Source organism: Theropithecus gelada, chromosome 1 (assembly GCF_003255815.1).
Source record: "Theropithecus gelada isolate Dixy chromosome 1, Tgel_1.0, whole genome shotgun sequence".
NCBI lineage: Eukaryota > Metazoa > Chordata > Mammalia > Primates > Cercopithecidae > Theropithecus > Theropithecus gelada.
The window spans coordinates 11301890-11315277 of NC_037668.1; the positions used below are offsets into that span (position 1 = coordinate 11301890).

The following is a 13388-nucleotide window of genomic DNA, read 5'->3' on the forward strand; positions in this document are numbered from 1 at the left end:
AAATTCTTTTTTTTTTGAGATGGAGTCTTGCTCTGTTGCCCAGGCCGGAGTGCAGTGGTGCGATCTTGGCTCACTGCAACCTCCACCTCCTGGGTTCAAGCTATTCTCCTACCCCAGCTTCCCGAGAAGCTGGGATTATAGGCACCCACAACCACTGGCCTCTAATTTTTGTATTTTTTAGTAGAGATGGTGTTTCACTATGTTGGCCAGGCTTGTCTCAAACTCCTCAGGTGATCCACCCACCTCAGCCTCCCAAAGTGCTGGGATTATAGGTTAAATTCTAATGGATAATTTTTAGTCTTTATCTTACCATGTCACTATCTTGCTCTTCATTTCTTCTTCTTGACATTCTCTACCCCCTTGGAATCCTTAGATCTACACTCTAATGATTCTTCTGCCATCTCTGTCTCCCTTTTTTAATTCCTCAACTCTGGTTTCCTCCCCAGGGTTTGAACTGAGAGAAATTTTAAAAAGCTTGATTTAACATTCCCTGCCACCCACCCACTCCCATCCCCCCACCCCTGCAATGTACATGCTTTATTCTTAATGATCTCCCTGTAGAAAATGGAATTTAAATGGTATTCAGCTGACAGTAATCCCATCAGTGGTCATGGCTTTGTTACTCCTTTTTGAATAGCCACCCCTCTCATTCCCCATTCCTTCTAACTTGCGGTCAAAATGGAAACTGGTTGACCCTATATCCACATGGTTGGTCTAAAGGTAAGCATCTGACTTTCAAAAAGACAGGTATAATGGAAGCCTGACCAAAATCCCTGCTAGCTAGATGGAAAAGACAGACAAGAGGGCAAGCTGTGTCTCTATTTTAGTCATAGATATGTTAATATATTTTCAATCAAAGTTAAGGTAATGTGGTCTGCTAAAGAAGTTTTGTTCTATTTTAGCATGTGAGACACAGTGCAGGAGATGTCAGGTGGATGCTGAAACATTGAAATTTCAAAGACACTTTAAAGATTTATGGTTATAAAGTATAACTGGTTCTGGATTTTACAAGATGTCTGGCCACTGTAGTCACAGACTGCAAGAGAATGTTTGTGTCCTCCCAAAATTCATATGTTGGAACCTAATTCCCAATGTAATGGCATTAGGAGGTAGGGCTTTTGGGAGGTGATCAGTGCCCTCATAAAAAAGATCTCAGAGAATGAACCAGGAAGGTAGCCCTCACCAGACATGGAATGTGTCAGCACCTTGATCTTGGACTTCCTAGCCTCCAGAACTGTGACAAATAAATGTCTGTTGTTTATGATACACAGTCTATGGTATTTTGTTATAGCAGCCTGAATACAGTTAGACATAGATTTACCAGATAGGTGCTGCAACCAAACCTGTCCTCTTGGCCAGGCAGAGTGGCTCACACCTGTAATCTCAACACTTTGGGAGGCTGAGGCAGGAGAACCATTTGAGCCCAGGAGCTTGGGATCAGACTGGACAGCATAGTGAGACCTTGCATTTAATAAAAAACAAAAAAAGTAGCCAAATGTGGTGGCCTGTGCTTGTAGTCCCAGCTACGCAGGAAGGTGAGTATCACAAGGAGGATCACTTGAGTCCAGGACATCAAGGCTGCAGTGAGCTCTGACTGCACCACTGCACTCCAGCCTGGGCAACAGAGCGATACTCTATCTCAAAAAAAAAGAAAAAAAAAAAAAATCCCATTCTCTCTAACAGATATGATATAGCACGATTTAAGATTTTATTAAACATGTAATGACAATTTGGTAAGCAAGCATTGCAATAAAGCTTTCCTGACCAACTACTATAATATCACTGGCCACTTTAAAAGAAGAAAATATAAATTCTTTGCAAAACCTTAGTTATATAGATATAAAATCTGTTTGAATCACATTTCTCTGCATTTATCAAGGTGCAAAGAAAAATGAAGTTGCATTAGCTTACAAATGGCCTATCTACATCGTGTAACGGTGCAGTGAGACCTAGGGCTGTTTTCTTGATCTATGCAGGGCATACCAAGATCTACAGAGCAAAAATGCTAGGCATGGTTTGATAGGTTGCTTAAACGGGGCTTAAGGTAGGTAAATGAGAAAAAAAAAAAAAAAGGCAATGTCAATACAATCAATGAGCTTTTTATTTGCTTTTTAAGTGGAAGAAAGCATACTCTGGATTATAAAAGCAAATACCACATCAGTGGTTATATAGATAATATGGCACATTTATGAACTAGACAGTTCCTTGAGGCAAAACCATACTTAAAATCTTTTCATCTTAATCCTGAGTATGTCTACACTTTTCTATATACAAATGCAACAAACCTCAGTATAATATAAAGAGGTGGCAAACCCTAGTATAATTAGTGGTACCTGTGAAAAATACTATTAGGGCCAGAGTGGCAATAAAAGTCAGTTAAGCAAGAAGTTTGAAATTCATACCCTCTTAGAGAAAATTGTTGAAATAAATTTTCTCTAAATTTTCTCTAAATGATTAGTATGACCTTCCAATCATTTATAAACATGTGGATACTTGGGGCAATAAGATCACTTATTAACTGCAGCAAACATTACACATCTTTTGTAATTAAAAAAATAAAAATGCACACAAAAATGTATGGTTTAAGTTCAGCAGTCTCCTTGATGACAATGCCATGCACTGTCTCATGTGTTGTCTCATTGATTTTTTTCACTGAATTCATTCACTCATTAAATACTTATTGAGCTCCTTCTGTAATAGGAGTTATTATACCAAAGATTTAAGAATTAAATCTTTATTATTATAATAATTCATTTTCTCACACACATAGTTATCACAGCCAGGGCTCAACAGGAAGAATCTTCCTGTCTTTCATGACTGATGGTGGCCTCTAGAAACATACTGCCTGGTGAGGTCTACCTGTTGAGTAGCAACCTATGCTGTACCTGTGGTATGGTGCACACTAAACTGTTTTCTGCTGAGGTATTCACAAAAGGTCCAAATGAAAAAGAGCATGCTCTTCCATCTATCTTAAAGCAAATGCCTATACACAAAGACAGAATATAAACGATGTATTTTTTTTCTATAAGAAAGATACAATGTCCTGTAAAATTTCAAAATGGAAGCAATCATTTCCAGCTTCAGAACAAAGTTTTTAGAACCTATATATGAGATTTGTTTTGTTGCTGTTTGTTTTAAAACACTTCATTGTGGTATAATTGATACTGCAGAAAGCTGTACATATTTCTGTTTTGTTTTTAAAGAATGATAGAATACAGACAGATAAGGATAAGAAGAAAGGCCTTTCCAAGAAGAGGTAATGGCATTAATAAGGAAGTAAAAGGGAGTCGCTCTGAGGAAACTTGGAAATTTTGTGAACTCTAGGGCAAAGGATCTATGTAAGATAGCAATGGTCTAGAGAGGTATTTTGGATCCGGACTGTGCAAAGTTTTAAACGTTCTGTGGGAAGTCTGGACTTTATCAGAAACCCCCACAGGCTTCTCAGCAAGGGAACAACATAATTAGAACCCTGCTTTTGGGAGATTAACATAGTCAGACTGATTTTGGGGGGTGTTTTAGCGGGGAAAGAATAGTATGGCAATGGGAAAAATCCTACTAAGAGTGATAAAAAGAGAAAGGTTGCCGGATAGAATTATATATTATTGAAGAAGTCATCATCAAGCAGGGAGGACCTACCAGGTGCTGTGCTGTAGCCAAGGAACTTTATATATGGTAGGATTTCAAATCTACCTAAAATTCCTACAATGTGAGTATTATTATTAACATGTTGCACATGAGACAACTGAGGTTTAGTGAGGTCAAAAAACTGCCTGGAATCACATTTAAAATGTGGTGGTGGAGCCAGGCCTGGCTGATCCAAATAGTCATGCATGATCTACTTTCCCACACTTCCTCTTAATGAAGAGCCAGTCAACTTAGTACAATGTTTGTGTGAATGTTTATCCCCGATGAACTTGGGTCTCTAATAAGTTATTGAGTCTGGATGTCTCATAGCTTAGTGGCATGGGAGTAGCTAGAAGGCTGCCAGCCATGGGAAAAGCCAAAGTTTGCCAGGTAACTAGTAGCCATAGTCGGGGGGCCAATCTGGCTCTCTCCCCACGACTGGCAAGGGTTCCACACAGTCTGGTCCTTAACATCTCCCTTGGGACTCCAACTTCGCACTGCACACTCACCCTCAGCCCAAGAGGCCTCTTCTCTTTTCCAGCAAATTTATGAACTGGCTGCTCAGAGCATTCTCCCCATGGGAGGACAGGAATCCAAATCTGGGATTTGAACAAACAGCTCCATTTTCCTTCACTTTTATATTCTCCTGCTTCCCAAAAGGGTCCAAAGTAACATGGTGAATAAAGAGTAGGCTTTATTCATATAATAAAGTTGACCACTCCATGCAAAGTCTCTGTTCATGAGGAGCATGACAAAAAGTTCATGAGAAGCTCTTTGTTTGATGTATAAAATGAATTCTGTTCAATATTGCTAATTTTAAAGCCTTATTATCATTCTAATATATTAATACACTCACCTTAATACTCTATAATTAATGAATTATAGACCTCTTTAAGAACTCCTTCAAAGGACAATCTTTTAGAATCAAATTCTTCCTTGCCCCTTGCAGAAATGGCCCACAACACTATTTTCATATTCCCCACCTTTTCACTTTGTACTTCTGCTACTTCTTGAAGAAAGCACTCTAGCCATAAATCCCAACTAGACCCTAGATACTGGTCCCCTGGTCATCCATCAGCTTTAGCTCTCACCACCTCTCCTCTGCCTGCAGGGCTCTGTGCAGGTTGACCTTTTAGCTATAGACTGTGTATAAATAGAACTTCCTACATGCACCTTGGGACTCATGTGTTAAAAGCCCTTATTTTATACAAGGTAATCCTAGTGGTAGTAGCCAAATAGAGACATGGAGATAAATTTACAAGACAGCTTTGCTTCTTTCTCATAATTCATTGAGCCAAACAAGGCTGTAAGAATAGCAACAACAAAGGATGATTTATAATTTCTACTCTACATGTCACCATGGCAAGATATATAAGTGGCTTTCATAGAACAGATTTAAAAGTTACAAGGCAGTTACCAGCAAATTAACATGTGTACTTTGTTTCAGAATTTATCATCATTGTAGTTAGTGCACAGGGTTTGGAATCAGGCTAGCTGGGTTTACATTTTGGTTCCGGCACTTGCTAGCTATGTAACCTTAGGTTAGTTATCTAACCTCCCAACATCACCATCTACAAAATGGGGCTAATAACACCTACCTCATTGAGTTATGAGGATTAAATGAGTTAATGAATGTCAAATAACTTAAAACCATGCTTGGCACATAGTAAGCATCCAATGAATGTTTGCTATTATCACCACCACCTCCATTACCATCATGTTTAGTAATAACTGAAATTATCACAATACTATCAGACCAGGGCCCAAAAATGAATTAAACATTAAATTAATTTTAGTACAAATAGGATAATAGTCGCTGAAGTAAAACTTGAAAGAACACGGATATTTACTTTATATTCATCATCATTGCAAAACTGGTTAAAAAACATGGGAAGGCACAATAAAAGTTTAATCAATGAGTAAAAATTTTTGATGGCTAAACAGAGGAACTTTGTATATTATATTCAAGAGTAAACGAGAATGTGAAGCATTCTGAAAACTACAAAATGCTGTATTAAAATAGGATATTATTAAAGAGAATAGATTCCACTTTAAAATGTTTTACAAAGTAAGATGTTATTTTATTTTATACTTTCAACTACCTTACTGAAAAATCTACACCTATCATCTCAAGAAAATGGGATAAGAAGCAACCTAACCAAGGTCATTCAGGGATCCATCCTCAGTGAGTCACAGTCAGAACATGAAGATAAGAATGTGAAGAAGAAACTGACATTCTTGCATGCTGTTTGGTGCATCTGCAAAGAATGCAAAGGATGTAGAAGCGGCAGTTGTAAGAATATCCATGAATTAAAAATCAGATTGGCTTCACTCTGCTTTTTAGGAGGTAAAAGGGCAAAAAAAAAAAAAAAAAAAAAAAACAAAGACAAAAACAAAAAACAGTTCTTTAGCCAACCAGAAGTCAGTTCAATTAGAACTTTCTCAATTAGAAATGGAGGAGTAGCTCTAGAAAAAAACAGAAGACTGTATGGCAAGAAAAAAAGAAAGCTACAGATGAATTTTGGTTAATGAGTAGAAACCTAACAGAACTCAGGTGATGGGTCAGTGCGAAGACCTATAAATGACCTTGCTATGCTCAGTAAGCAGAGAAGTTAAGGAAATCTGTGAAGCCTCTGAACTGGAGAAAAAAAGATAGGATATTGTTAAGAAATGGTAGAGAGAGAAAACTGTAAATGCCTGAGCAGAGTTAAATTAACTCAAGCTGGAGTCAGCATATCACCTCTGTACCTATAAATTATCTCTCGGCATCAAGGGTCTGACAGTGTGGCTGAGCAGCGTCTACCCTAAAGGAGTAAATTTCTCTGTTGAAATTTAGGAGGAAGATTTAGGCCTCATATTGTAATCTTCAGAAGAGAAAGTCTTGAACTCCTGAATGGTGGCAGTAGAATAGAGTCCAGAAAAGAACGAGAATAAGTGTTCTCTGTGAGGAGGCTAGAGGCTAGGTTAGTTACAACAGTGACAGAGTGAATCCAAAGCATTACCTTTGGGCACAAAGATCAGCATGTTAGGCAGAAAGTTAAGCTGTAAAAAAGAAAGAAGGCAAGAAAAGGAAAGAAAGTTGTTTGACTGCTATTATCTCATGTACTCTCAGGTAGCTTAAGATCAATAGAATACTGTCTTTTAGCTATAAAATACATACACATCAAAGTAAATACTCTCAAACTCATTTACAGTGCAGCTCCTTAAAAATAATCCATCCATCATATGTGGTCCTGATCAACAAACTTACTTGGATATTTATGGAAGCTGCAGTATTTTTCAAACTACATCTTAAGAAATCCAAAATTGTGTGGCACTGTCTCAGGAGCCCATGGGTTGTGGAGTGGGGTGGGTAATGGGGGAGAGGGAAATCAAACAAGCAGGGCTAAAAATACTCCTCTGCTTCTTAAATCAGAAAAGCTTTGCTTTTATCTGTTTTATATAACAGGGATTCATGTAAGATTTCATTTGATAAAAGACTACTGGTAAAGTGGGAAAAGCATAGGCAAGACTAGCTTTGAATTGTGTTACTGCTATTTACCTACTCTGTGACTTGGGAAAATTACCTAAACTCTCTGAACCTTAGTTTCCTCTTTTATAAAATGGGAAGAATAATATTTACAAATTGTTGTATGAAGTAAATGAGACAAAGTATGTGTAACACATACCATGAGGCTTTAGCACATAGCACGCACTAGCTGTTAGTTCCTTTTCTAAAAGACAAGGAATATAGAGATAGACAGATAGATTAGAGAGACAGAGAGAGAGAGAGGTAGACAGGCAGACAGACAGATGGGTTTGGGGGGCTTTTTTGTCTGCTTTTCAGACAGGATCTTAACTGTGCAGTGGCATAATCACTGCTCACTGCAGCCTTCCTGGACTCAGGGGATTCTCTTACCTCAGTCTCCTGACTAGCTGGTACTACATGCATATGCCACTAAGCCCGGCTAATTTTTTGAATATTTGATAGAGACAAGTCTCACTATGTTGCCCAGGCTGGTCTCAAATTCCTAAGCTCAAGAAATACACCGGCTTCGGCTTCCCAAAGTGTTGGGACTATAGGCGTCAGCCACAGTGCTTGGCCAATAGATGTTTAAATAAATAAATAAATGTGTATAAATATATTTATACAAAAATATATATATTTTTGTCTCTGTGTGTGTGTGCAGATACAGTTGCAGAAGATTCTGCAGACAACTCTTCTATAACTTGCAGTCATTCAAAAGATACACTGAGCAAGAATTTGGAGGTCAGCAGCATCACTCTCTTTAGCATTTCCAGGCCATGGCAGCCATACTATCTGCTAGCATAAATCCTTAGCATTCAGCTACAGTTCTTCTTTCGTCTATATTTTCAACAGTTACTATCAGTAGTTTTCATTAGCTGCTCAAAGCTATTTTGCAAAGAATTTAAATGTTATTATCATTTATAATAAACTAGGTCAGTTCACAAAAGCAACCAACCACAAGAACACTTTAAACAAACAGACTCACTGACTGAGATTAAAAGGAGCTTTAGAGTGGATCCATGCAACACCTTTATTTGCCACAAGAGATGAAGTAACCTCATCAAATTGTCAGAGTAATCAACTAGCAAAATTCCCAGATGGTTGTAGTAGCTCTTGAACACATACCATGCCGATTAGCTCATGTTGCATGTTGCATGAACAATACATGGCAGAGAAAAGCTAAAAGTCAGTGGGAACACTACCCCAATTTAATGTCATTAACAATGCAGAAACCTACAGTAACAAATACTAATTGCAAAATATGGAATGAAATGCCTACATTAAATCTTACCATCCTAATTCCACCATTGTGTGACATTGGGCAAGTTACTTAACTAAAGACTATTTCTTCACGTTTAAAATAAGGTGGCAATACCTGCCTCAAGGTCTTGTTATGAACAATATCTCTTCGCAGTATTCTTGCCAAAAATCCATAACCTCAGTCTAATCACAAAGAAAAATCAGATAAACCTAAACTGAGAGACATTCTACAAAATAACTGACCAGTTCTCTTCAAAAGTGCCAAGGTCATGAAAGAGAAAATGTATAGATTAGAAAACACATGAAAGCAAAATGCAATGTAGGATCCTGGATTTGATCTTGGACTAAGTAAAGGGACAGTGGAAATCTAGTGAAATTTGAACTAAGTCTGTAGCTAAATTACTATTTTTGTGCCAACATTAATTTCTTGATTTTGATAACTGTATTATGATTATTCAAGACAAAGTTTGGTGAAGGGTACACAGAAATTCTCTGTACTAATTTTGCAACTCTGTAAATCTAAAATTATTTTTAAATTAAAAAAATTTAAGTCTTGTGAGAAATATAGGGTCCAAAATTTTAAACCATGCTTTTTTTAAAGGCATAATTCTTCATCTAATGGCTATACTTGGCAATTGTTAACAGCAAGAACATTATGTGAATATTGGCCAAACCCAGGCTAGGAACTGCTAATAATGAAGCATGTTCAACTGCAATAAAATGTGGACACTTTATCGTACTTCAACTGAATATCACAACAAATATTTTTGCAAAAATCTAACCATCAGTATTTCACTCTTTGCACAACACCATCATGACTTAGTTCTTAAAGAAGTATGGATTCTGTGTTTGGCCAATGATGACAGGCTTAAATTTACCTAATACCATCAACATTTAAACAGAACCTGTCAAGTCTTAATTCCTCTGACTCTATGACTACGCTCATCTTGTCAGATTTCAACAGTTTTCTGTCAGGCAACACCTGGCAAAATAAACCGTTTTCATATAAATTGTAGACATCCCATAATGAGTATGGAGTGATGTGCTGTTATTCCTGTTTCTCCCTAATTTTTATTTTCAACTTCAGTTTACATCTGGCCTTGAGAGATAAAAGCCTGCATCTGAGATAAGCAAAAATGCCCTATGTCAAGCTTTTTACCCAAGATTTTGTTTTTAAAAAGGAAAACACTAAAAACCATTAAAACAACCTAGGAATCACAATACTTTACTAGTTAGAGTTTCTAACATAGCACTGCTATGGCTCATTCACTTTTGCTTCACAACTCAGGGAGTAAGTGCACAGCCAAGGCAAATAAAAACTAACGTGGCTATTTCTTGGTTTTTGATAGAACCATTCATATGATAAATATACACTTTTTCCCATTATACTAGTCTTGCAAAATAATCTTTGTTTTCTACAAAGGTTATGAGATATCATAAAAATGTCTAATGCATCTGGTTTAAGAATCCAATGCCTCTTTCACATATTTCTGCATCTGTTCACAAAATCCCTTTGACTTCAAAGGAAGCTTTTCAAGAGAAAAAGAAGATACATACAGGAAAAGTGGCCATAAATTTTTAGTAGTCCTTTTCTAAGGCCATTTTAATAATGGCACTGTGGGACAAGTATCTTCCCCAGAAACCTAAAATATCACAAATGGTATGAATGACTAAAGATTTGTATAAAGATTTATGATTTCAAAACTTTTTTCTGGTTATAAAAAAGTGTGTCTTCAATTTAGACATGTGAAAAATATGGAATGCTGTAAAAGGAAACAAATAACTTTTAACTCACTATTTAGGAAGGCCAAAGCAAAATTTAAAAGTTAAAAAAGTTTGTTCCCTTCCAGTCTTTTTTTCTACGTATATGTTTATATAAACACATATATAAACATAACACTGTAATAACACTATGAACACAATTTTGTGTCTTAGTCTTTTGAAAGACCACATTAATTTTTCAAACCATCATTTTCAATGACTGAAATTATATGTAGATTTACACTTTAAAAAAATACTCGCACATTTAATTCTTATTCTACTCAAAGCTAAATTAAATGTTTAGAAACATTCATCTGTACTGGAAATTCTACATCTTGAAACAATCTAGATTAATAATTAACTTTAATAGCCCTATTCATAAATGCCACTGCAACAATAGTAGAGGTTTAAGAAATTTTTTCTTTAGCATTTATAATGACTTAGTGTCTTAAACTTCCCTGGGCAGTCTTTAGCAGGCTGTAGTTTTTTTCTTTTTTTCTTTTTTCTCTTTGATTCTCTATTCTCAAGACATCTTCAATTCTTTAGTTTGGAATAAGAGGAAGTTTGGGTCTAAGGCTTAGCTACTTTGATAACACAGGTGTTAATGTGCTATTAATTATAAATAATCAGCTAATTCTGCTTCTGCAGAATCAAACCCTCAAATTGCAAGAAGAGGAATTCTTGATAAATTTATCTAATTTTTGATAAATTTATCTAATTGTCTTGCCTAACATTGCTGCTGAAATTTAAAGTAACATTTGAATAGTTGTTTGTTGACAAGGAGCTTTCTGGTAATATATTAATACATTAGCTTATAAGAATTTTGAGAGGCTCACATCAATAAAAAACGGAAGTTCAAAAAATTTATGACATGATTAGAAAAATAAGTTGAACTTAAATCTTGGTTTCCATAATTACTCTCATTGGCTTTGTTTTGGCTTCATAATCATGGAACTATAGATTTCCCAGAGCTTGAAGGAACATTAACATGTCAATCAGTCCAACTCTTCCTCCACTCAATATGAGAAAAAAAAGAAAAAAAAACGTCCCAAAGAGATTGACTCCTCACACAGCTATCAAGCGGCAGACCAAACCTTTGACCTCTAGGCTACCTTCCAGTCTAGCTCTCAACACATCAGTTACAATAGGTGTGACATCCTCACACCTACGCATTATAGCAATGAATATGCAAACGACGCCAGGAAATTACATTATCACAGTCTCTCCTTTCCCTCTAGTTCCCAGAAGCTATCTCCCGTAGACATCGTACGTCAAAGTGCTTGCCACTGAGACTGCACTTGGAAGACGTTTGGTAAAAGCCTGAATAACAGAAAGAGTATCCCTTCCACCTGACTTTTTTGCTTTGAGGGTAAAATTCCAAATATTTAAGACAAATCCCAATAAGACCAGGCCGTGACATGGTCTCCATACGACGAGATTAATGGTAACGGCAGTGCTGTCAAGCGCAGGACAGGACGAACCCTGTGGCAGCTTGCGGTCACTCTTTCACCTGCTAGATACAGCAGTGCTGTGGAGTCACGAGAAGCAACCAGAATGGAAGAAGCACTGACACCTGCTCAAGTACCACACTGCCAATCTGCTGCCCGGACCTAAGCTTCCCAACGCCTAACAAGACTTCCCTAACCTCTCCGATAGCCCCTTAGCTTGTTGTTAGGGTAAGGAGGGTAAAAACAGTAATAGGACCACGATAAGAAGAGCAGTCTCTAAAACAACCGGTCTCTGAAAACATCACAGCTAGGGTAGCCTCACCGCGTTGCCCGGCAACAGCGGCGGCGCTCGGCTCCCAGAACTGCGGGCGGCCTCAAGACGTCAGGAAGCGGCGCGCTTTTTCCACCAAGGGACCTTTACGTCATCACGTATCCTTGCAACGTCACTACGCTCTGAGTAGGCCGGCAGTCATAGGCGAGTAGACCTTAGGCGAGAGAAGGCACGTACTTTCCCTAAGAAGCGGGAGGAGAAAAATAGAGGGCAGTGGGATGAGAAGAACCTCGCGCGTGGGAAGCCGTGGAGGGAAGGGCCGTCTTTGGTTACCTGGGGAGCGGGAGCAGCTGCGGATCCTTTATGAAGTGCCCGGATGAACCTCCAGCACCCACGCGCTTTCCGCATTGAGTGCAGCGCCATCTTGAGAAGGGCGGAGCCGTCTTGTTCGTAATGACGTCTGTTCAGAGAGCCAATCCCAGTCTCGCGACTCCTGCTTGCTGGGCGCGGCCCGGGCCTCCAGGCTCCGCGGCGCAGCCGCTATCAGGCGGAGTGCAGTTTTTACCGAGCAGGTGGGGACAGGAACGAGGTGGGGCTTTAGTGATTTTCCCTGGATTCCATGTCTGCATCAGCCTTCCTGGAAGGAGAATCTCTTTGGGGATTATTAGTAGCAGCGCTTTAGACTGGGAAGAAAGTCAAGTAGGCAGCCTTTCTCATCTTAGCTTTGTGAAGGCAACCTTAAAAAAGTTTGTTTAGGAACTCCCAGTTCTTTTAGAGGGCAATGTAAGTGGTCTTTTTAGACGTATGTGGCCTCATTTCCCTTTTTTTTTTTTTCTTTGAGACAAGGTCTCACTCTCGCCCAGGCTGAAGTGCAGTGGCGCGATCTCGGCTCACTGTAACCTCCGCCTCCCAGGCTCAAGCTGTTCTGCCTCAGCCTCCTGAGTAGCTGGGACCACAAGGGTGCGCCACCACGCCCGGCTAAGTTTTGTATTTTTGGTAGAGACAGGGTTTCACCATGTTCCCCAGGCCCTCTCAAACTCCTGAGCTCAAGCCAAGCCATCTGCCTCGGCCTCCCAAAGTGCTAGGATTACAGGCATGCGCCACCGCACTGGGCATATGTGGCCTTATTTCGTTCTTCCTGTGAACTTTGTTGAACCCTACCGTAATGTGCTAGGCACTGAAAGTACAGAGAAAGACATATCTTGCCTTCAAGATGTGTACAGTCTAATAGAGTATCGGATAAATAAATGATGTACACTTAATAGGTGTTAAAGAAGCAAACACCAAGTTTTGAGGAGGAGTGGTTAGGACTGGGGTGTTTCAACCTAATCTAGGAAAGACTGCAGGAAGGTTATACCTGATGGAAGAAATTGTTTTGTTTGGGGTTATGATAAAATTTAATACAGTTCTCCTGCTTCTGTTAATTCACCTAAAAATCGCCCAGACAGATTTACGAGTGTTTCAGTAAAAATATAACTGGAAGAAATTAATGAGGATTCCTTTATGTGTTTTGTTA

The 13388-nt window shown here is 38.5% G+C and overlaps 1 protein-coding gene and 1 long non-coding RNA gene across 4 annotated transcripts in view; one reads left to right on the forward strand and one right to left on the reverse strand.

Annotated features, from left to right (window-relative positions):
• Window positions 1-12315, reverse strand: part of WARS2 (tryptophanyl tRNA synthetase 2, mitochondrial) — a 114848-nt gene extending 102533 nt beyond the window's left edge. For all 3 annotated transcript variants that reach the window (XM_025358570.1, XM_025358569.1, XM_025358571.1), the window contains exon 1: window positions 12206-12315. In XM_025358570.1, coding sequence (XP_025214355.1) covers window positions 12206-12295 — 90 coding nt within the window. In that variant the 5' untranslated portion in view covers window positions 12296-12315. The remainder of the gene's footprint in view (window positions 1-12205) is intronic.
• LOC112607533 overlaps window positions 12050-13388 on the forward strand; it is a 119147-nt gene continuing 117808 nt past the window's right edge. Inside the window, exon 1 of the long non-coding RNA XR_003115863.1 lies at window positions 12050-12444. This is a non-coding gene — a long non-coding RNA (uncharacterized LOC112607533). The remainder of the gene's footprint in view (window positions 12445-13388) is intronic.